Source organism: Rhinolophus ferrumequinum, chromosome 20 (genome assembly GCF_004115265.2).
Source record: "Rhinolophus ferrumequinum isolate MPI-CBG mRhiFer1 chromosome 20, mRhiFer1_v1.p, whole genome shotgun sequence".
Classification (NCBI taxonomy): Eukaryota; Metazoa; Chordata; class Mammalia; order Chiroptera; family Rhinolophidae; genus Rhinolophus; species Rhinolophus ferrumequinum.
The window spans coordinates 47,399,712-47,424,784 of NC_046303.1; the positions used below are offsets into that span (position 1 = coordinate 47,399,712).

Below are 25,073 nucleotides of genomic sequence, written 5' to 3' on the forward strand. Positions count from 1 at the left end.
AAACTTTTGGAGGAGCTTTGAGACAGCTAGGCACTGTCACTCCCAGGGCTACGACATGTTTCCGTAGGCATGGTGGGCATCAAGCAAGAGACTTGCCTCATCCCACACCGTGAAGAAGGTGAACAGCAACATGAAGATAGTGGTGTAATAAGCAGTTCTCACAGTAATTTATTTATTTATTTTTGCTAACAGTGATTTTTGAGGAGACTACTTATTACTCACTAGAAAGAAAAATCTCACTGTACCCAAAGCATCAAGAAACATAGTGAAAACTTATTTGCTATTTTGCAATTCTTTAAAATCATCCTGCCACAAGCAAGTCATGGACTACTATTATACAGATGACCGATATTTTTATAGTTTTACAAATTTCTGTTTAAATATTTTGTTAGAGACAGCTGTGCATGTTTATTTTCCAGTAACAACAGTGACGTAGAACAATAATTATATTACACTAGATTTTTATTTCCTTTGTTACTGAGTTAGTTTGCTAGAAAAATCCTAAGGGTATAAGCCTATGGCATCAAAATAATTTATTTTAAGTAGAGGAACATCTCGATAACATGGTAAGTATAGAAGTATTACCTATTGAACAGTATCTAAATTTAAGCATCTAATTCTGTAATTTCCAGGGTAACCGGTTTAGCACGTTTCTTATTTTTCATGTTCGTTTTATTCCTCTCCTAAACTTTATAAGATTTTATGTATCTGAACGTAATGTTTTGTAATGTGGCAAGTCTGTACAAATTCGTCCCATTAGTTTGTAAATTTTTTTAAAAAAATGTAACCAAGTGTGTATTCTTGCCAGATACTCTTTGAAGCAAACGGTTTTTGTTACTTATTACCTTCCTGTACATTAGTTATCCACTAATGGATAACTTGGAATGTAGAGTTCAAGGAAAAGGGGAAACATCTACCTGGGAAGATGAGGATTTGGCCCCACGTGGGCGATTTTACCAATTCTCAGAGCACAGGTGAAATAAATGCGTGAGGAATGGCTAAACGGGATGTTGAGCCAACAGTCTCTCCCAGCTCCTCTTAGGCGTTCTCTTAGCTGTTGTCCGCATGTCTGACTGTGCCTACACATCCTGCCATTCAGGGCGGCTTCAGGCTCTCATAAAACACAGGCTCAGGTCGCCCTGCCTGCGCCTGTGCAGACAGCAGCTCATGCCTTGTGGAAGTTCAGGGGCCATAACCACAGGGGCAGCAGTCTGATTCATGGGTAAGAGCAGCGAAGGGATAAATGGTTACTGGATCAGGTAATGCTTTGTGGCAGCCCGGCAGGAAGCACCCTGGGGCTTCTCAGGACCAAATGACAGGGATGGGAACTGTGACGGAAAGGAGCCCACAGATATGACTTTAATTAAGAACAGTTCCATTCCGCATGAGAGGAAGTCCTCGAATTGCTCTTGAATCTGTCAAGAGCAAATGAATTCAATTTTGGTAAAATATGATGACTGAAGTTGAAATAAATCATTATTTTGCTAATGAAATTGTCGGTTTAGAGAAATCAACGTGTCCAATATCCTCAGTTGTCCCAAGAGATCAATTAATCATTTGAATATGGGAATCGAGAATTTACGTCTATACTTCTATTTTGCCCACCAAAAATACCCTTGTGGGGAATTCAGCATATTTTTAACTGAAGAAAACCTATTTCAAGGACAGTGTTAGAAGAAGGACCACTCTATGGAAGTGAAATTTCCATTTGAAGCATTTACTAAAAACTGGTATTAAAAATTAAGAGAGGTGAAATAAAGGAGAACAGTAAAAGTCCTCAAAAATGCTCTGGACTTACACTAAAAACATGCTTTCTTTAAACTTGAAAGACCTCTCTCACAAAACATAGAGAAAGAGCCATGTCTTCACTTGTTATATATTTGTTTACTTTTAAAATGAGGCTACTAGTAATAATTTCTGTTTTGACTTACTTTATTAGTAAACAGGCTATTGGATCTGCAAACCTTTCTTTCTGAATAAATGTGACAGTATGTGATTTATTGTACCTACTATTTCGCCCCTTTTGTCACTTCCTTGGCTGAAATTCCCAAACCTCATTAGGTGACTTCTTCCAGTCTATGGCAGATGGACAATGACCACAGGATATAAAATGAACAGCTGTCCTCTTCCCCTTTTGTACCTTTCTCCCTTCAGTCCTATCCTCATTCCCTCACTTCCAAAATATTTGTATTCCTTCCTTTTCACCACCACTCCTATCATAAGGGAGAAAACAACCAAGTCTCTTCCAATTTATGGACTGCTGTGTCATTTCCAACCACTTTTCGGCGCCCAACCCTTTGTGCGTCTCCTCCCAAGCCCACAGCGTAGACCTTTCGTCAGAGCCTAAGTTGGGAGAAACAAAAGGAAGAAAAACGCACAATGAACAGGCTTGGCCAGGGTCCCTGCCAAGCAGCCCTCCCTGACCCAGGGCTAAGGCCGTATAAACTAACCTGAGTGTTCCTGCTTGGCCCATGTTCTAGGAGGGCCCACCCCACCTTAGGCTGCAGGTGTTAAGTACCGCGCCCTCCCTACCCACAGCAACCTGGAGACTTAGGTCTACTTTTGCTGCTGTTCTGGCTCGGACCTTGGTCTCAAGGCCTGGAATGGCCCCTGCCTGGAACCATCCTTCTAACTTTTACTGTGATGCCGACCTTCTGGGGTGGTACCATGTCTGCTCTTGTCAGTCTCCCAAATAATGAAGTCCTGCCTCTGGACCTCCTTCCTCTTTCCTGGATTTCCCAATAGGCTGTGCTTTCACTCTCCTCTGTTATTTGCACCCCCTAATTAGCCTGCCTTGGTTTTTTCTCACATGTGAACTTTCCCCGCACCTGTTTGATAATAAACTCTTTGAAGGATGGGTAGTGTCTTAGGTTTTGCTTTTCCCCCACAGTGGATTAGGTACATCGTGATATATGTATATGGCGTATTCTAAAGATCTCTCTGACAGAAGAATCCTAGATCAAGAGTCTTTGATTGATAAGAAAGTGAAAATTGGTGGTTCAGATGAGGTTCTAATATTGCCCATGGAGTTCATTCAGCATAATCCTTGCCTCAGCAGTCAACAACGGGTATAGTTTGAGCACCAATGTAGAATATCAGTAAATTCCTTTCCTAACCTATGAATTTAATTAAATTCGATTCGTATTTGGTTGGTTTGAGTTATGAGCAAAATTCTGCCCTATATACAAAGAGGGATACTTGTATACTCCTTACCCCCCAAGGAGACATCTAAGCTATAAAGAGTGTAAGTGGATGTGCAAAAACAGCCAGTGTATAAATCAAAGCAGAGTGAAGTAGGCATCGTAAAAGAAATACAGAGGAAGTGGGGACTCAGAGATACCAGGCTGGGCAATGGGATGAGTTTTCATGGAGAAGAGACCATTTACTGTGTATTAATGACCAATTTCTTCTCATTCTGTGGTTCAGTGTTATGTCCCTTCTATTAGAATGGCCCTCAGTAAATATTAGGAGAACATGTTTATAAAGGAATTACTGACATTTAGTTCTTAAGCCTCATAAAGGTGAGAGACAATGAATTAAATATTTCAAAAAGGAAAGGGCATAGGATCTACTTTCAAACTATATTTTAATTCCTGTAAACATAACTAATTATCAGTTTTAATAATTCAAAGACACTTGTAATTAATCTCAGTAATCCTTTACAGGACCTTATTCTTAGAACTTTACAATATTTCAGAATATTCCCTTTTATTACTTAAAATAGGACTTAAGAACTTGGGGTGAGGTGGATTTGAAATATATATAAAGTTCATTTAAACTGGTCTTTTAAAATATACATTCCCTAACAAGGATCAGGTCAACCTCAGGATGAAGAAGCAGGACACCCTGAATTATAATCACTTCCAAACCTTTATTTATTAAATTTAGATGACACAGAAATGTTCCATATAAATATTTCAGTTTTGTGTTAATATAGATCGTTGAGGATCTAAACATCAAGTCATAAGGAAATCTTATTTTTAATATCTTTTACATCCAAAAATCTTACACTCAAATAAAACCTATATTTAACCTTATAACACATATGTATTAAACTGATTTTACCATTAAAAGTTTCTATACTTCTGGAGGTTTTTTATATTTGTTTTGCGCTTAAGTCACCAGAGATTTTGTTCATCTCATAGTTGGAGAATTCCGTGTTTCCAGAGGAGGTTTTCATTATTTCATAATAAATTTCCCAAGGTCTTACCGACTTACCAAGGAGAGTGACTCTTGAAAAAAACGAGTCTGATTTAGAAATATATTTCAATAAGTTCACAGAGGAAACGAGCAATAATTCATACCAAAATATGGAGGGCTCAATTTCTCCTCCCTGTGAATTAGCTGTTAAGAGTTGAGGGAGAGTTTCTCTGTTGCATCAAGTTCTGAGTAATTAAGGAGTTTATGAATTAGGCCTGAGGGGAAAACCTGCTTCCTTTTTGCTGAATGTAATATAATACCACTTACAAGTGGGATTTTATTCATTGCATCTATTTAAGAAAAAATAATGCCAGATTTCTTTTCTTTTACAAAACAATCTTTCCATTCAGCAATAAGAGTACCTGTAATTTTTGTAATTTTCTAGTTTTTTTCCCCCCCCCAAAATAGTTTGCCTTTCTTTATTCCCTATTTGACTGATGAATTAATCCTATTAATCTGAAAAAAGAGCTGGGCTATATTGAACAAGCAAATATATTTTTTTTCTTAGACATTTATCGTTTATATCCCTCAAACATATATTTCTTTACAGCTCAATAGATTAAGATGCCATTTTGCTCACCTTCATTGCCTATTACGTAAGTAAAACAAACAAACAAACAAACAAAAACCCCAGACAATATCATTAACTGTTCAGACAGACACAATTTTATCAGACATTACTCATAGCGACCCTGGCCAGTCTTTCTGCTCTAGGAGGGCACTCCCGTTCCCATCCTATACCTTGCTGAGTCACTCTGCATCTTCACCTGGGGAACGTTTGTCCTTTCCAGGGACTAGCATTATTGGCTTTCAGGGATTCTTCTCCTGAAGGGGCCTCCCTGCATTGCTGTATCTGCGAGACCTAGCTGGGCTTGGCCACCAAGGGGACCTGTTCACATGCCTACCTCTGCTTATAATGATCTGGCCATTCTCTAGAGGCTTCATGCTCTGGATACCTTCCAGAGCCTTCTAGCACACTGCTTAAGCACTGTGATAATGCTTTGTTTTCTCACTTATTTGTCTTCTCATAAAGTCAGCTCAGAGCAGTGCTGGACACACAGCAAATATTCAGTGATTTCTTAGTAAGAGAATGACAGATACAAAGCACTCCCAGCACTTGCCTGGGACACAGGATCCTGCCTGGAAGAACAGTTTGGAGGCATCTGTAACATAATGGTTTGCAAGGGCATCATCTCAAATTTTTCTTCCTGTCCCAGAAGAAATCTAAAGGAAATGGGCAAATGCCCCTAAGGCTATAATCATAAATTCCACAAGTTGAATCTGACGAATCAAGTGAGGACTGTAGCAGATCAATGCCTCAGCACAGAAATAGATATCCAATCTTTCATTGGAATGGACAAATGAGAAGTTCTTTCAAGAATATTTTAGGGCACTTTTCAAGATGATTTAGATGTTGATAACGTGATCAATTTCAGTTTGCAGAACTCTGTTTTCAAGATGCTTTAAAACTCATTTGGATAAGATAGTCTGTATATGTATATATATATATATATATATATATAGTTTATATATACACATAATATTATACATAACATATAATATATACACACATATAATATATATAAAATACATATTATATATATATGTGTGTATACACACACACACACACACACACGTATATTAAAAGAGTTGGGAGAAAATTGCTGTATTAAGAAGACAGAGTTTATTTGAAACATTCCTTAGTAATTCAAGGAATCTGTATACACATCTCTGAGATGTTAGAGACTCCTAGATAATACTTGTCATGTAATTGAAACGTTTACAAGAGCAATATAAAAATACCAAAACATCAATAATTTGCCCAACTGTGGTTATACGTGCATAATTACAAACATAAGTCATCACTGAAGACAAATAATGATCGAATCCCCTAGAAAATTCCTATATTACATCTAAATTATCACACCATACACTGAACATCCTAAAGGACTTCCTAAGGAGTGGACACTAAGTCTGACTGACCACATTTAACCACATTATTAATATAGATTTGAAGAATTTTACAACACAAAGAAATATAAAATGCTGACCTGTCAACATACAGTGTTTTTTATAACACATTCAACTGAGGATAAATGCAATGGCTACTTGACTGCGGTTGCTATTTTGGTATTTGGTTATTGTGGGGTTTGTAAAACTGGATGAATACACATGATTATGACACCTCTAAGATTTGAGAATGTGCCCCAGTCTGGTCTTCATACCTTCCATATAAACACAATAATGTTATTCTAAGCACTCATAATGAGATACACAAAACCATTGCTGGGAAGTTCTGTACACTATACTGTTTTTACCATACAGCCCACACACTACACAGCTAATGGTTTGCCACTGCCTTGTTTCTTAGCCACCCTAATCCGTTTAGTTCTCAATTTTTTATTCTCAAATGCAGTAAGCAAATTTCCCAATGAAGTCCCTAAGCAATAAATTATAATTTCTTTTACTAAATATTTTTTTAAATAAAGTTTATTGGGGTCACAATTACTAGTAATGTTACACAGATTTCAGGTGTACAATTCTGTAATACACCATCTATATCTCACATTATATGTTCACCACCCAGAGTCAGTTCTCCTTCCATCACTTTTACTAAATATTTTCTGTTGCATTCCCAAGCAATGACATGTTACAATTTTGACTCTAAAACTGCCACTCAAAAAAGATTTCTAACTGTATTTTTTTAGTTATAAACTTGATCTATCTATCCTTCCTTTCCCCCATTCCTACCACCCCTCTTTTCTTCTCCCTGATTCTGTTTCTCTTCCAGTCCTCTAACCTAAAATTCAAATCATGCTTTAAATAAGGCAAGCCACTCTCTGGCCTGGGAGGCTGCAGCCCTCTGGCTCATGGGGTAATCGAGGGCCCTTGCCAAGTCACATGTTTGGGTCGAGTCCCAAGATTTTGTTCATGGTGCTTATTATGAATTTGGGGCCTCAGGTACCAAACCCTGCATTCTCTGAATAACTCTTTTTCTTGGCCCTTTTTCATCATCTGTATTGTTCATGGTAGGGTGCTACTGAAAGGTGAGGAAATAAAGAATTTATGCTAGCTCTACAGTATATTCTTTATTGTTTACAAAAATAGACCTTTGTTTTTCCTTTAAGGATAACTTAATTGGTGCTGGATCTCTCCTACCTTTAATAAAACTAAACTACTAGTAGAATTGTGAGGCATATATTTTACAGTGGTTCTCTTGTGTTCTTTAATTGCTAAAAGATCATATCTGAAATTAATGCTGATTACTCTAGAAAAAAGGAAGAATAAATACTCAGAATACAGATAATAGGAAAATATTACTCAGCTTATTTTTTATATTAATAGCATCATGAATTTAAACACACCTGTTCTGGGTAAGAACCTCTAAGTTACTTGCCCGTCATACCAGAGTTTTAAAAATTTGTTTTTGTAGCACCACAACTTTGAAAATATGAACTTTATATTTTGTGATTATAAAAGTATTACATGTTCATTATAGAAAATGTAGGATACACTTGTTGATGATAGATCAAAGAAATGCTCTCATAAACAAATTCATTACATTGTTTTTCCTAACGCTTATCTCATGACCACATATGGATTTCTGAATAGTCTGTAAATTGTAGGTAATACTATCGATGTGAGAATAAAATAACCCAAGCTGTAATCAGGCAAGTTTCACGTGACACCTACAGAAGCTGAAATGAGGCACACTTTCAAAAAAGAGACAACTATGTGACTTGAAGAAAATTGCTCTCAGACACAATCAACCACAGGGGGGCCCCCGGCTGTGAGAACACTGATGTGTAATTAGGACTAGAAGGCCACTGAGAGAAACAGTCCTTTCACTGGTAGGTCCCCAAAGATAGGGGGCCGAAGACAGTGAAACTGGAGGATGCCGCCCCGGGGCACGGCAGGAGGAGGCTGCCATGTCAGGGGACCAAGATCAATAAAGCCAGCCCCTATCTCGAATGCAATGCCTTTCTTTATCTAGCACATTCCCTCTGGAAATGTATACATGTTAGTTATTAATATCTACCTTTGAAAATGAGAGTGCAAAGTAATATAAGAGCAAAACTATAACACTTGATCAATAGGTATCTTACTTTACCGAATGCTCTGGGTAGGAATTTTTAGCTTTACTGCAAAAGCACTTAAAATAAATATTGCCAGATAGTCACTTTTAAATGATCCCTGTCTGAGTTAAACATAGATTATTTATGTCAAACATGAACCCCTAATTGGTTTCTCTTGGCCACTAATAATTATCTCTTTCCTTACCAGTAAGTGCAGAAAATTTAACAGATTTCAGTCATAATCTGAGCAAAACATAAATAGTAAGGTAATTCTGTTGTAACAGGATAATACATTCAAAATCCATATGCAAATCACTTTAAAATGTTTTGGATTATCTGTATCATTTTTAAATACTACTCGCTGCAGGAGAGAAGTGAGAACAGAATTAGCATTTAAACATCTTTTATTTGACTTCAAAAATGTTTCAAATTATTTACCACAACATTGAGAATGGCCTTCTCTAAATTTAAAGGCATTTGGCACTCTATAATTCTGATTGTACACTATGAGTAAAACAAACATTTCCAAGTTAAATTGCTATAATTGCTAAAAACACACACTTACCCATGGAAAACTGGAGGACAGAGGCTGTTGTTGTATTAAGGCCTGTGGTAATCTAGAAAAAGGAATACACCAAAATAAGGTAAGATGGAGAGGAGAGGAAGAGAAGGAGGTGAAAGATCTCAGGAGGGAGGTCGTGAAGAGGAAGGAAAGAGCCACACACAGAGGTTGCATCTATCCCGTGGTTAGCTTATTTTTAATATGTCTGGACACACATACATTTTGATTCTCTGCGGGGAACAAAGCTGTGAGATCCTGACTGAGGCACTCATGCTACATTTCTCGGGGGTCCTGTTGGAAACTGCTTTTTGGATTAACCAGGGAATCTTCATCTTGTGGGGGTACTACCACCGCCCCCTCCGTCCTAGATCAGCAGATCCGGGGCCCAAATCAAATGCCATAATAAGGCTACCAAAGAAAAACTGGGAGGTCAATTGAGAGTAAGATTATTTTGAAAATTAAATAGAATGACAACAGCTAAAGGGTGCGGCATTTCTTTGGGGATGATGAAAATGTTCTAAAATTGATTGTGGTAATTAATGGCTGCATAATTTTGTGAATAAAAACCTTGAATTGTATACTTTAAAAGAATGAATTGTACATGAATTGTGGATTAGTTCTCAATATAACTGTTACTCCCCCCCAAAAAAAGTAATTGAATTATGGGTTTAGAAATATCCTCCCAATACACTCCTATTACTTTCCTTTAGTTTCATGAAGAAGCACGCTTAATTTCTCCCATTCTGAAAGAGGAATGGTACCTTATTTGATTTTAAATAAATTTAAATTTAAAAAAACTTTTACGTTTATATTCTTTGGAACAGCGACTCTGACCCATACCCGGTCAAATGAGACGAGAATTAAGGTTCTTCTTTTCAATGACGCTCTTGTTGGGTTCCTGACCGAGTAAGCTAAGGTGTGGGATGCGTCCCAGGACTGCACCCTATAAAATAAGCCGTTTATAGCCGTGTTTGCATGGCAGAAGCCATATGCTCTTACTGTCACTTCTTAGATGCCATCAGAACGGCCTGAGCCTGATCCCGGCGTGGTGTTAGCCTCCCTGTGAGGAAGTGCGCCCCGCGGCGGCCAGGCCGGAGATACTCAGCGGGGAATGGCTGGGGGAACTAGTGGACGAAGAGGGAGAGAGCTCTGGTTGTGCCAGGTTCAGCTGTGATGTGAGTATCAAAAGATCGGTTGTGTGCCTCCCACTTCTACAACATGTTTGGAAAGGATGAGTGAGCATGTAGTTTAAATACACGGATTTAAAATTCACAAAGCAGGAAAGATACTACCGTGTTTCCCTGAAAATAAGACCTAGCCGGACCATCAGCTCGAATGTGTCTTTTGGAGCAAAACTTAATATAAGACCAGGTATTATATTATATTATACAATATATTACATTATACAATATGTTATATTAATTATATTATGTATTATATTATATTAAAGACCTGGTATTATTTACATTAAAATAAGACCGGGTCTTATATTAATTTTTGCTCCAAAAGACTCATTAGAGCTGAAGGTCCGGCCAGGTTTTGTTTTCCGGGAAACGCGGTAGAGGAGAGGGCAAGAGAGGCACTTTACAACTTGTCCAGACAGCCATATAGGCATCATCTCCCAACTGATTTTGACCATAACCAAAACCACTGGCGTCAGGCTGTCAGAGGAGATGTTCAATTTAAATCCCTCCTTATCACAGACTATCTGCTTAAAGAAAACTGGCCCACTCTGCCCAGAACTGTTTCCCGCTCCTTCCCCTCACCAGTCATCACAGTAAAATACACCAATGGAACTGTCTTTGACTAGGGGACTAGCTCCTTTTCAAGATTCCTTTCAAAGAAGTCTGGTTTTATTATTTTTTTTTTTTCCACAGCTTTCTGAGTATGCTCAATTATTTGTCCTCATCGGTTTCCAGTTGGATAATCTGAAGGTAAAGTCCAAAGAGGCACATAGAAATATAAAATTTTTTCACATAAACTGAACGAATGCTCTTTCTCCCTCTGCTTTTATGGAACTATGTAGACTCCTGGACGAATTATGAAACACTTCTGAATGTAAGTTCTTTGAAACAATGGTATTAGATCAGTTAAAAGCATCATGCTTATTGCTACTGTCAGTGCCTTAAACATGCTACAGAGTCTTAGCTATTTATCCGGGTGGTGTAATACATGATGCTTGTGGCACTTGCGTGATCAAGGGCCACAGCTGTGACCCCTGCTAGAAAACAGCAGGTTGCTTGAAATGTTCAAATTACATGCGCTAACTGAAGGTGATCAGAACTTTGGTTAGTCATTGATTCCACTTTTTTTTTTTTTCCACCAGGAAAGCTAAGGATTGTTAGAATGGTTGACTCTCATTTCTTTACCTTTACTCATTTAATTTATTAGTAAAATTCTCAGCTACAAAAAAGAATAGGAAAGAGGAAGAGAAAAAAATAACAAGAAGCATTGCCTATAAAATCTATTCACCTATATTTTTCCTTTGGGTATTATAAATTCTTTATTATTGTTGAGTTTAGATATGTAATTTTAGTCTGCAAAGTTATTAAGCCATTATATCCGACATTCTGAAAACTAAAGAACCTCTTAAAGGGCTTTTGTCAAATAATACAGCAACTATGTATGTCTGGCAGAGAACTTTTTCCCTATAAAACCTCAGTGTTCTTAAATGATCAAATAGATTCCAAACCATAGAAGATCAGAATAATCACTAGATGAATCTGAAGGATTCACTGTAGGCTGAGGCTGTCCATTCTGTACCTCTTCCCTGAAAATTTTTATTGGGTTAGATCCTGTTTAAGCCCAAGCCCACCCTGGTTACTAAAATGCATTTCCAAATAGGTAAGAATAATTCAACAAATAGTTTCTTTTTTAAAAATGGAGGGTAACATAACTTATTTTGTTTAAAACTCCGAGAGCACATTTTCTCTTACAGGAGTGGGTAAACGTGTTCCTCACTAACTTCATTTCGGACTAGCTAAATGAATCAAGTTAGCTGCCACCACCTGAAATATGGAGACTTCAGAGAGATAAATAAAACATGTGAGGGCTACATAGCACAGTAGCAGTGGAAACAAATATGTGATGTACTCATGCCATAGGTGACACCACCTCTCAGGAACCTTGGCTTTTATTGCAATTAAATGGCCATTTAATGAAATTCACAAAATGAAGATGCTCTTTTTTCCTTTTAAAAGATAAAACATTAGCCTGGTAAGGTTCTTTGTTTCACAACTTCAGTAACAACTGGATTTATGAAAAATAAGAAGCTATATTTTTTTTAAAGTTTGGGGGCTGATAACTTTCATCATCATTCTCATGTATAACAGTGTTGACGATTCAGTTTTGAAGTACTGTGCAAATATTTGAATTTTAGTAAACATAATAGCATGTTAAATGACAAGTGAATTCCTCACTTTTCATTTGATTGATCTGTCTTCTGTAAAGACAACTTGGGTAAAATATATATTTTTGCACCTGCGACACCAATACAGTATAAAAATTATTGAAAAATAAAAGTTGCCACTGTAAAATGTGACTGTCATCCCTATCTTTGTTAATGCATCTTCATTCTACTCCCTTTGAGTCACAACACAATTTATCTTAGGGAAGTACTTATGATGGGAATATAAATCTTCATATGCTTTTTTTCCTTTTGTCAGATAATTATTTTTAATGTTTTCCTTTTCAGTTGAAAGGCTAATCTCATATTAATTATATAATACAACTCAAAACTAGCCCAGTGGGTATAGAAACTCTAATGCTAAATAAACTAGGATATAGTGAAACAATCAGGATTAAATATACATGGGATCAAATAAACTAGATACTTCAGTTTTTATGCTATTCAAGTATGAATTTTGGCATTATATTCTTAGATATGTGCATTTCCTATTAATCAGTAGAAACAAAAAAGAATTTCCCAAGTGTTTCCAGAAATATTACTGAATGGGAGAACATTCTAAAATAGGCATGTATATAGCTAAGCTCAATTAACCACGGCAAAAAAATTAATTTTGTTTTAAGGTTTATAGATAATTAATTCAGTCATGGTACATTATTTACAATGTACTAGCAAATCTATTTTTTCAAGAACTTCACTACCAGAGTCACATTTGTCTGCAGGACTACTGTAACACCTTGTGAAACTTGAATTATGAGCACCTATTATTTTAATTTGCATCCAATTAATTCTGTTTGTGTTCTAATTTCAACTAAAACTCTTCCATTTATCAATGTTCTGAAGCTCGTTATCTTTAATAAATTAAATGTATCCACTGCCATGAAGGGGGTATTCAAGTAGCAAAAAATAAGAACCGTGTTATAAAAATTAATTGACTTTCACATTTTGATAACTAAATCTTCTTTTAGTTGCCTAGCTAGGGTTTCCCCCCCTTTTTTTCACTGTGTAAATCAGTCTTTTGACCACTTTTAAAGTTAATGAATTTGAAACATTATGTGTGACATAGGGGTGAAAAATAAAACTTGTTACTAAAAGCCCCATGAAGAGGAAGAGGTGGGATTGAAAAGGAGAAGCATTGAAGTTCAAGTCGAAAAGCAGAAAAGCAAAGCATAAGAGATGTTGTGAGAAGAGTATTAGGTGTAAATAAATTGAGCCAGGATAATGTAACAATTGCTTTTAAATCACTTTTTAAGAATGTGACATGAATGTAATCTTCATGTCAGAAAGAAGTACCACGCAACAACAAAAGGCTCATCAGCCACATGCTGACGGCTAGTGGTTTCACTGCTTTCAATTTGGAATGCTCAAGTTTCAATTTACATATGGTCCAAGAATGTATCTTGGCCAAGCAAAGTCCAATCAGTGTAAACTAAAGGAAAGTAAATTGCTACTGAAAAATTTGGCATACACCAAAAAATTAAAAAACTAGTTTATTAAGTGTGTTCTTTCAGTTCTTTTTTAAAATCATTATGGTTCCTCTGTGGTTAGGAAACAAAGTTTAAAGATAATGTAACACAACTGCTCACCTAACATTTCTGGCTTGCGAGGAGGAAATAAGAAGTTTGGAAATAAAGCTTTATATAGGAACTTATGAAGTCATAAATTATTCAAATATATGTAAATATATGTTATATATATCACAAATCATACCCATATTTTAAAAAAACCATCTAATCATAATGATACACCATGTTTAATGAGATCAAGCGATGCTTCCAATTTCATTACTGAATTCTTTATTTTTACATTTGAAAATAAACCATAAAATCACTGCTCCCAATTTTGAGATATTTTGTAACAGAACTCATAATGTCAATAATATTGCAGATTTTCATCTGAACTGTAAGAGCATAAGAGAACCTTTTGTTGACATAAAGCTCAGTAAAGACAATGTATTTGAACCCTGGACATAAATGGCATGGACTTACCAGTTCTCGGGGACCATATGGCTCACAGAAGGTGACGGCATTGCCATGCATAATTGCACCACACTGTTCTCCAGTCTCGCAGTTGCTACATTCAACCCTGTGGGAACACAGAAAGCATGCCTAGTCTGAGTACTAAGTATCACAAAGGGGTCTATTGCTCAGGTAAGGAAAGATGGAATAGTTACTGCTATTCAGTTCAAATCAACATTTGAGGAAAGTAACGATATTTTGTATTGTGACATGTTAACGAACCATGAAACCAGAAAGACTTCAATTTAAATCCCAGTTCTTTCAGTCATTTGCAGTAATGGGTAAGTTACATAACCCCCCAAAGTTTTAGTTTTCTCACTTGTAAAATGAGGATAATAATACTAACCTGAATGTCACATACTTATTGTGAGGATTAAATGAGAGAGTGCACATAAAACACAGAGTACAGAACCAATCTCATAGTAAGGAATAATGGCAGGTGGTATTAAATTTGCATATCTACAAAATATACCGTGTTAAATATAATGGAATCAGATTATATTTAATCCACATATTAATATGAAATACAAATATTCTAATCCAAGCAAAGTTTGGATACTGAGTTAGTACATTAACCTTGCTAATAATTTAATTAGCTGCTTTCTTTATTACTGTAAAATGAAGTGGTTAATAAATCCTTACGACAGGATCTCTAATTCATGTTTTTACTAGAAATTAAAGTTATGAATATTCTGGATTTGACTTTGCATATTTACAGTAACAGTTACAATGTTCCGCATCGTGACATTTCAACCTACAATCATTACATACCTAACATGAGGAAAGATAGATCTGTTTCCTCTGTCTGAACCTCAAACCACATGAGAGATGTATTTCATGCAGAAAGAACATTTTCAAAGACTTTCACATTCCTGGTGCCAAACATGTGGAAAGGGCACGATGCCCTTTGTTTCGGAGGTAACTGTATTACGCCCTTTCAGCTATTTGCTAATTTCAGAGAAAGAGGGAGTAGAAGCCCCCATTCAAGCAGGAAGACAAAAGTGTGAAAATACACGAGGTAACCCATAAAGCCTAGATGCAGACGCACATTTAGCAAAAGCTTGGCAAATAAATGTATTTCGTATACGTATACTGCATGGAATAAATGACTGTTATCATTCTAATCTTTTGAGCTGTGTTCCCATACCAGGAGACAGCAATGTCAAGAATCTTTAAATTTTTTTTTTTTTTTTTTTTAGAATAAACAGAGAACAATTTCTGGTATGGAATTAAAATGCTAGCATCATAAATCTCAGTAGGTGATTTAAATCTTCTCTTGTGAGAAGATCCTAATAAATGTTCTTGACATTAGAAGGAATATAGTAGTAGCTTCATAAGAGCAACAAACATGTCTCTTGTTCACCATTTTATTCCTTGTATGGTGCATTCCATAAATATTATTTGAATAAATGAATGAATGAATGAATGAATATAAGGCGACATCATAAATAGAACTATTATGAAGGCCTGAGGTCTAAGGCACTTAGAATAGTGCCTGGCACATCGCAAGCACCGTGTGTGTGTTAGTGTGTGAGCTATTATTACTATTATTATCATTATTACTGATTGCCACCATTTTCATCCAGAACTGGTATATTAGGTTTTCTTTTCTTTTCAAACAGAGAACTTATTACATGAACTTCCTACTACTGTTTTTCTATTTTTTTAAACTATACATTATCTTTTTTCCAAGAAGTGTGATTATGATAAAAGTACAGAGAAGGAGCACAAAAATTAGTGGGGTTCTGACATAGTGATAGATGAGGATTATTTGGCTTCCAAGTCATTGTGAAGTGGATTGAGAGAAACATCAACTTTGATGGAAAATAATTAGAAGAATGTTTAACCCTCACAATGGCTACCTGCCACGTTCCTCCAGTAACTCTAAACTAAAAGCATCACTGTTGATGTGAAGTCCAAGGCCAAATGTTGGAATTTCATTAACAATTATTCCATCTATAAATATTAATTAGCTGTCCCCAAATCAACTGTATATCAGACAAATAATATTTCTATAAAATATATGTGTTACAGCTCCTCTTTCCCCATAGATTTGATTAAATAGGATTCAGGTGCAGCCTAGATAACTGCATATTGTTTAAAAGTGATTCTAACATAGGAGGCCTACAACCTGGCATTAGGGAACCAGTGAAAATAGACAACAGATGTTTGATGTGTTTGGAGAACCACTTCTTTTTTTGTGGAATAACAGGAGTTAAAAAAACCAATAAACACAAGAAAACAGTAAGCAGACATAGCCCTTCTCCCCATTTGTCTCAACAACCCTTCTAGACCTTTCTCTTCTTCATTGTGCTTTATAGCTCCAGACACTTAAAATAAAATTTATAAAGGCACTGGTACCCTGTTGAAACTTAAAGATTTAGAATTATCAGTATTTAGAATTCCTCACTAGGTTGCTGTTACTTGGAGGTACAATGGCTTCACCAAGGATTAGAACAAATCTGTCAGCTTCCTGCCGAGGTCTTTTAAATGTCCTTTGCTTGAATTTCTCACAGTGTGACGAGGTTTGTCAACATAATTTATTATAATTTAAATCTGAATGCCCATTCCTCTGGGTGGTCAAATCAACCCATTCTCAGCTCCCAACGGTGTTATTTATTCATTCATCATTCATTAATTCATTCTTGTAATTAATGAACTTGTGTTGAAAACCTACAGGCACTGTTGTGAGATTTAGTGATACAAAAACCAATAAACCAGTGTCATTTTCTTACCAGTGTTTACACTGGAAAGGAAAGGCAGAGAAACAAGCACACAGTTTCAGTACAGGGTGCCAATGCAATGCTAGCCATTTATTGTATTCGATTATATGCCAGATACACCACAGCCAATTAAAATCTTTCTATAAGACAGTTATCAGTGTCCTCATTTTACTAATTTTACTAATAAGAAAACCGAGCTTCAGAGAAGTTAAGCATTTGCTCAAGTCACACATCTGTGAAGCTGACAGTTGCAATTGGACCCAGGGCTTGCTAATTCCAACAACTGTCACATTTTCCATAGCTCCTCATTTCTTATAATAGGAGTACATTGGTTGTGATGGTACCTAACTCAGACTGAGAAAGTAAGGGAAAGCTCCAAAAGGAGGTGGTCCCAGAATTGGTCCTGAATGAGAAATAGGAGTTAGCCAAGCAAGGAAGAAAGGTGAAGCTGTGATAGGGCGCAAAGAATGCAGAGATGATGACACACAAGTAGAATTGCGACTTCAGTGGGTTAGTATGGCTAGGCCCAGATTGGTACACGGAGAAGACTGGTAAAGGCTGGGGCTGGAACGTGGGAACCGGTACATGAAAGGCTTCGTGCACCGCTTACCAAGTAACAGGTACCATACCAGGAGTTCTACAAACAATGCCTCAATTTATGTAAAACCCCTTCCCTCTATTTTCATCCCTATTTGAAGGATGTCAAAACTGAGATTTAGAGTATTAAATGACTGTTCAAAGTTACAGTTAGTAAGTTATAGAACTGGGATTCAAACTCCCATTACTCTGTTTCCAAAGTCATGATACAAATCCAACTTTTAGGAAAATCACTCTAGCAAATGATGGATTAGAGGTAGAGAAGACGGGGCTACTGATGTAACACAAGTAAGACACAATAGTGCCTGAAGTAAGGCGGAGATGGAGAAAAGTGGGTACACTCCAGAGGATCACTGTTCAATAAAAGGTAGTGTGAGGGACACATGTCATTTACAACTTCCTAATGGGCTACATTCAAAAAATAAAAAGGAAAAGATAAAATTAATTTTAATAATATGTTTTATTTAACTCAATATATTCAAATTCTATTTTAAGATGTAATGAATATAAAACTATTAATGACATAGTTTACATTCTCTTAATGACATAGTTTACATTCTCTTTTCATACTAAGTCTTCAAATTGTGGGGTATATTTGACACTTGCAACACATCTCAATTCCGACTAGTCACAGTTCAAGTGCTCAAGAGTCATATGTGACGAGTGGCTAACATACTGGGAAGCGCAGCTCTAGAGAATTCTAGGGCTTGGAAACTGACTGCTCCCTGGTTATGCTGACAAGTGGAGATGACCACCTGGCAATGGTACACATGTACCAGCACTGCCATGACAGTTTAGGGTATGGTTGAAATCACAGGAGTGCATATTATTGGGGGGGGCAGGAGAGGGGAAGGATATACAAAGTGAGAAAAGAAGCAATTCAAGAGTGGGTCACTGGGAAAATAATCCTATTGTCCTTAGACTGGTTTCTGGGAAGCGCTAAGCATCATCGTGACCCTTCAGCGTGTACCGCCTGAGCCTATCTCCACTAACGTTCCCCTGATTATTGGCAGTGGGTTCATGTCTATTCATCTTCCTAACGATCTGTGCTGCCCATCAAGGTGACTATCCTAATAGTGAATCTATACCATGACCTTCCTATTATTTTTTCTATCATTAAAGTTAAGCGTTGTGCAACAGGACGCATGAATGCCATTATCATAAAAGAAATGGTCAATCATAATTTCATGATGAACACAATGATCTCGATGGAGACCAGACAGTACAAAGGGCAATTGGTGGTCATGGATTTCCAGAAGAAACAGTGATCTCTGTCAGAAAGACAAGGTGAGTTTAAAAAACCTTCAGATGTAAATAAACATCCATATTCCAAGAAAAGTAATTCCTGGCTCACCCCAGAATGTAAAACAATACCTAGATGCTCTTAAAAGTCCTATTCTCCTCTGTTTCTCAGAATGCCTCTGTGTCTAACAATTTAATTTGGTTGAGTAGAGGTAGGTACTTAACCCCAAAGGGTGCTTGCTCTCTGTGAAGAATACTGGTAGTTTGAAATCCTACTCTTTCCTTATGGAAAAGTTGTACAAGTTCCTAAGAACTGGGGTTCAATTTGCTGAATGATGAAAGGTCCATTTTTTTTCAGGCTCAGAGGGAAATAAAATACCGATTGTTCCTAACATTTCAACTGTGGCCTCACAATTGAATTTTCTCAGGAAAATCGTGGGCTTTGTAAAGTTAGGTAACATATTCTTCAGAGATTGGTGGAGAGAAGGAAGTTTTAAATAATTCAGTTACACAGACTTTTGTTTTTCCATTTAAACAGGAATGTGATCTCCAAGGCTAAGGATTAGAAATGAATTGCGTCTCTGCTTAATAGGAAAAGTAATACTGAATATTACTCTTATCTGAAAAACTTTCCCCCTCTATTTCTTTTTCCCAATATGAGAAACAGAACATAAGAATCTGACAAATACCATGGCATGTCATACAAATCACCTACCGCAAAATACATTCTGCCATGAACAGTATGATTAAAAGACATTTTAAGAGAAATGCCTGCTCTCCCCAAAGACCATGCAAAGCCTGAATTTATTAAACCCTTGCTGAACCTATTTATGACACACTTAGGTTTCAGATGAAGCTTATCTAATACTAGAGTTCACAGATCGCTGCACGTCTGAGTTAGAGGGCACCTGAAATATCCCCGAGTCTCATCACCCCGTCATTTTACAAATGATAGAACAGGACAAGAATTCAGGTTCCATCGCTCCTTTTCCAAGATACTTGCCACTCCTCTGTGATGCAGCCAGGAAGAGAAAAGAACTCCAATTCTACAAAAACAATATGCATTTCAAAACATGTTTGTCCTTTTTACTGTCAGTTTATTTTGAAAATCTACAATGATTTTTCTTAAAATGTTCTTTTCTTCTTTTACAGAATAGGATTTTGTTTTGCTAGTGAAAATGTACAAAAATAAGAAAAATGTCATGGACTTCATAGAAAATGTTAAGAATATATTCGCTAGACCAGAGTACATAATCAAATTCAATACTCCTTTGCTTATGTACAACCTATCATTATGTACACGCTGTCATTTTTTCACTAACAAAAACATAAAAGAATCAGTAAATACAAAGGCAGGTACTTGACCAACACAACTAGGGTCAAACCATAAACATAAAAAAAAAAAAATAAAAGAAAGAAATACTTTGAACCAAGGTTTTGTTTTTCACTATAACAAGCTCCTTGCCAGTTTGAAAGTTATTTCCATGTCAATTCTCTATCTTTGTTTTTTATTATTTAGGTGGCTGTTTCTGTCTGGGATAAAGAAATATATGTGATGTACATTTGTGCTGTAGATAGTATACTTCTGAAGGTATAATCATGTTTTTAATCCTGATTTTTAAATCATTAGGCTGGAGAACCTGCCAGAGCACCCATTCAGGGGGCACAGAGGAAGTGAAAGTAAAATGTCCCTGGAGTCCAGGGTCCCCACGTACTGCAGTGACGCAGGAAAGGAGGATTAAGGTGAAAATTGGGCTCCTTCTCACCAGTGGAGATTTATGAATGGTTGATGGTGACATCATCCTGATAACAATAAATAAATAATTGAAATATTTTCTCAAGAGCAGTCTAATTACATGGCTCATTCTTCTTTTTAGATCAAAGTGAACTCGCTCAGCCTTTAGTCAGGCACTCTGCTGAAACAAGTTAATCACCTGGAAACTCACTGACAATCAGTTACCATCAAATTCTCATTTGAAATGCATGCCGTTTGTCCCTAAGACTGAGGACACTGTATTATCTGGCCATAATTTATTGCCTCTGAAGGAATCCGTGTCTGGGACTCATCCCCAGAAGAAGCAATCTGGCATTCTACAAGCCACAATTGCCTATTCATCAGCATTTCTGAATGCAGATGTTAAAATAATTTTAATATTGTTTCTGATCATAAAAATTACTTTTAAAATGGACAAAGAAAAAGAAGAGAAAGTCTCTTGCAATTTCCTGACCCCAAAATAACATGTCTCTTCCCCCAGGTCCAGCTCACACTGCATGTGCTGACAAAATCTGATGTGTGAGCTGGAAAGGCCAGGCTAGATTTGGGACTGGTGACGCCACCAAAGTATAATAAATGGGATCTGGGGGTCATTTGGTAGCAGGGCACTCAGCTGACTTCTTCTGGACACACTGGAGTTCCTTATACTTTCCATTCAAACCTCAACAACCAGAACATTCAACTTTTGACCATATTTTATAATAAAGAGACAATGTTTTACAATAAAGAGGGCATAAGTATTGTGAAAAAAAATCTGTTTTAAAAAGCTTTTAAAAAGTCCTATTCTCTTTGTAAATGTGGAATATTTTTAGAAAAAAACAGCAAGGAACGTTCACTCTATGAGACAGAATAATATCACCTTCAACGATGTCACGACTTACTCCTAAGGAGCTAACACATGCTCTAAATGTGAAAATGACAAACTCCATTTATAGCTCATTCTTTCTCATTACTTCTCACTAAGGAAGGTAAGGAAACTCTTCTTATTTCACTAGGGAGTTTAGAAATTTGATCTCCCCTTTGTTAACAGGTACAACGACGAATATAATTTGGGTTGAAAAGAATCCTTCTAATATGCTACTACTGCACACGACAGCCTGACCTCCTGCTATGGTGAATTCCACAACACGCTGTTTGAAGAAGTATTTTCTCACTTGTTTCCAATGTACTTGACATTTCATTCTACTGATTGAGCTCTTGTTTCTGTCATCTAAAGCAGAGATTAAAGAAGGAAATACTGTATTTCCAGATTCACACCTTTTTTTATTTGTGGGACACCTGGTTAACATTTCTATCGTAGATAAAGCTTTTTCCCCAAAGCAATTACATCATGGTAAGAAAAGTGGGAGGAGGAGGAGAAAACAAGAAAGGAAAGGTAGGGGAGAGTTTTGTAATTAAGCAACAAAGTTATTACCAAAAGAGAAGAGAAAATGAGAGATGGTGAAAAGAGGTGAAGAAGGCAAGAGGGAGGAAATGAGAAAAACCGTAGAGGAAGATGCACATAAGATTGGAATGCTGACCATAAAACCCTATACATCAAATTATAATTCCACATCCCCAAAGTATGCTGACATATTAGAGGTTCTAGCAAAGGTATGTCATCAGAGAAAATATTTATTTTGTCTGCTTTTTCTCATTATTCACAATCTCCCTCAGTTACTTGCTCTTGAAAAAATGTAAGGTTTATGCTACACGTTCCATTGGGTAAGCCCATTAGGACCTATGTCTTCTAAGCGATCGTCATTACAAAAACAATCCCTTGGCAATCTTTCCATGGCAGTGTGGAACCTTTGGTGTCCATGGCTAGCGCTCGCCTTCCCCCAGCACTGTGTCCCAGGCTTACTGCCCACGGACCCGCTGGACACTGAGCCGAAGTGGATGTTCTTCTACCTAGTTCCTTCCCCGGTGACACCGTTCATCAGTCTTCCTTTTCTCGGATTACCTGGAAACTGCACTTACATTGTGATTTTCTCACTTGGCTAGTAAATGGAGTCCCCTCTGTTTTTGTTATTTATGGGGTCTCCAAGACACTAAGGAATGATGAAGTAGTGTTACTGCTTGCTTGACTTCTTTTCTCTTATGGGCTAAGCTATAAATCACTGAACAAAACTCCAGCTAGAATAACTCAACTCCGCTCCTCAACCCAAAATATTGGTCTTTTTATGTTCTTTGTTCAGACAATTATTTTTGCTAAAGAAAATGAACTTTAATAAGCCAAATCACCAATCTTTTTTGCTCCATTTCAGAATAATTGCTCCAATAAATTAGCATTTTCAAGAAAATACCAGATACAGCAGAGTCTGTGATCTCTAATTCCTGGATCCTGTGGTAGGATCTTCTACATATAAACATGGAAATATCCTTGTCTTTTCTCGATTCAAGCAATCGTATGGAATGCCAGCCAGCCAGGGCTTTAGCTTCCTTAGCTGTAAATTGTGGGCCTTTCTGTATGATAAACCAATCGACAGAGGTCTTCACATACCATAGAATCTGAAACAACTTCATTTGCTTCTTTCTTCTTGGTGTCTCGTATCCTTGTCGGCACCACAACTTACTCATCTAAGATGCTTCTTCTGAGAAATGACTCCTCTTCCCTGATCTCTGCTGAACAGGACATCTCTGCTCTTATTATTGTGCTGGAGGGGAAACATCTGCTGTCATCTACTTGCCATTTATCATCATGTTTTCTAACAGTCCCACGTTTCCCACTAGAACATCAGAGCCTCGTGATATTATAACTCTGATTCCTCCTGTGATCTTCAGAAAACAAACATTAAAGGGATAATCCACTAAGCAAAACAAAAATTCCTTCTTGACTTTGTAATTGCTTGGAGGGTAAAGACACTTCTTAAGGAAACTTGAATCGTTTTTAAGTAGTCATTCACTTTTTAGTTTCTTTAACTCTGTCTCTCTCTGAACTCTCTGTAATTCCAAGTTATGCATCACAAATGTCTTCTATATCTTATTTTTTCTCATTGTTTTTCTTATGATTGTTGAAAATTTTTATTGAGTAAATGTGCACACATTGAAATACGTAGATCGCAAGCTTTGACAAACGCACACATCTATGTAACCCATGCCCTCTTGAGCTATGTAACATGTTCATCACCCCAGAAAGTTCCTCATGCCCCTTGTCAGTCAACCCCCCATCTCTGAAACAACCATGTATCTAATTTCAATCATTTTATATAATTTTGCCTACTCTAGATTTCATGTAAGTGGAACCATACAGTAAGAACTATTTTGGCCTTGGCTTCTTTCCTTCAACATGTTTTTGAGATTCAACCATGTTATTTCAATTGTGAATAATTCATTCCTTTCTATTACTGTGTAGTATACCATTCTATGGATGTAGCACTAGTTTATCCATTCTCCTGCTGATGGATACCTGGGATGTTCTGAGTTTTGGACTACTAGGTACATGTTTCTAATAAGAAAAAGCAAGATTTCTGTCCATTTATATAAAATAGTGGCAATGTTTATATCATACTAAAATAGTTTAATTCACAAAAAGGAACTATGAAAGTATAGTTGGGGTACAAGTAGTAGATGCTTAAGTGGAACATTAATGAGATAAACAATATTTGTGTATATATACCACACCTTCTTAATCATCTATCGAAGGACACTTTGGTTGTTTCCATGTCTTGGCCACCATAAATAAAGCTGCAATGAATATTGGAGCACATATATCTTTACAGATAAATGTTTTCAGGTTTTTGGGGTATATACCCAGGAGAGGGATTGCTGGGTCACATGGTAAGTCTATTCTTAATTTTTTGAGGACGCTCCACACTACCTTCCATAGCGGCTGCACTAACAAAGAAACAATGAAACAAAAACTGATAGACACAGACAACAGTCTAGTGGTTACCAGAGGGTAGTGAGGGAGGAGGGTGGTAGATGAGGGTAAATAGGATCAAATATATGGTGACGGAAGGAGAACTGACTCTGGGTGGTGAACACACAGTGTGATATATAGATGATGAATTACAGAACCATATACTTGAAATCTATGTAACTACACTAACCATTGTCACTCCAATAAACCTTAATTAAAAAAAAAATATATATATATATATATATAAATATATATATTTGTAAGTCCTTACATTCCTTCTAAATTTAGTTACATGATGTTTTTCTTCCCACTTTTATTTTGTTTTGTTTTTGGTTGGAGGGCTGTCTCTCTATATATGGGAAGAATGTGCTGATCCCTTCCGTTATCAGTAGTGCAATCATACTGAGCACACTCGATAATGGGGACTTGTCAGCAGTGCTGATAAACTGGTGTTGCTCCATCCACTCTCTCTCTCACCCCGGTGGGTTCAATGGCACATTTGAAATGATGAAGTTACTGTTGTGGCCCAGAGGTATACCTGTGTGTGGTCCAGCAACAGGGCAAAGTTAAAGAAGAGAAGCTTCGTTCTAGTCAAGCCTGAGCTGCCTCTGTATTCCCATAAAGGAGTTCTGTG

The 25,073-nt window shown here is 36.8% G+C and overlaps 1 protein-coding gene across 1 annotated transcript in view; it reads right to left on the reverse strand.

The window, feature by feature from the left end:
* The window catches only part of RELN (reelin), a 496,978-nt gene that overhangs the window by 227,278 nt on the left and 244,627 nt on the right, over positions 1-25,073 (reverse strand). Inside the window, 2 exon segments of the mRNA XM_033088143.1 lie at positions 8,842-8,893; positions 14,233-14,329. Coding sequence (XP_032944034.1) covers positions 8,842-8,893; positions 14,233-14,329 — 149 coding nt within the window.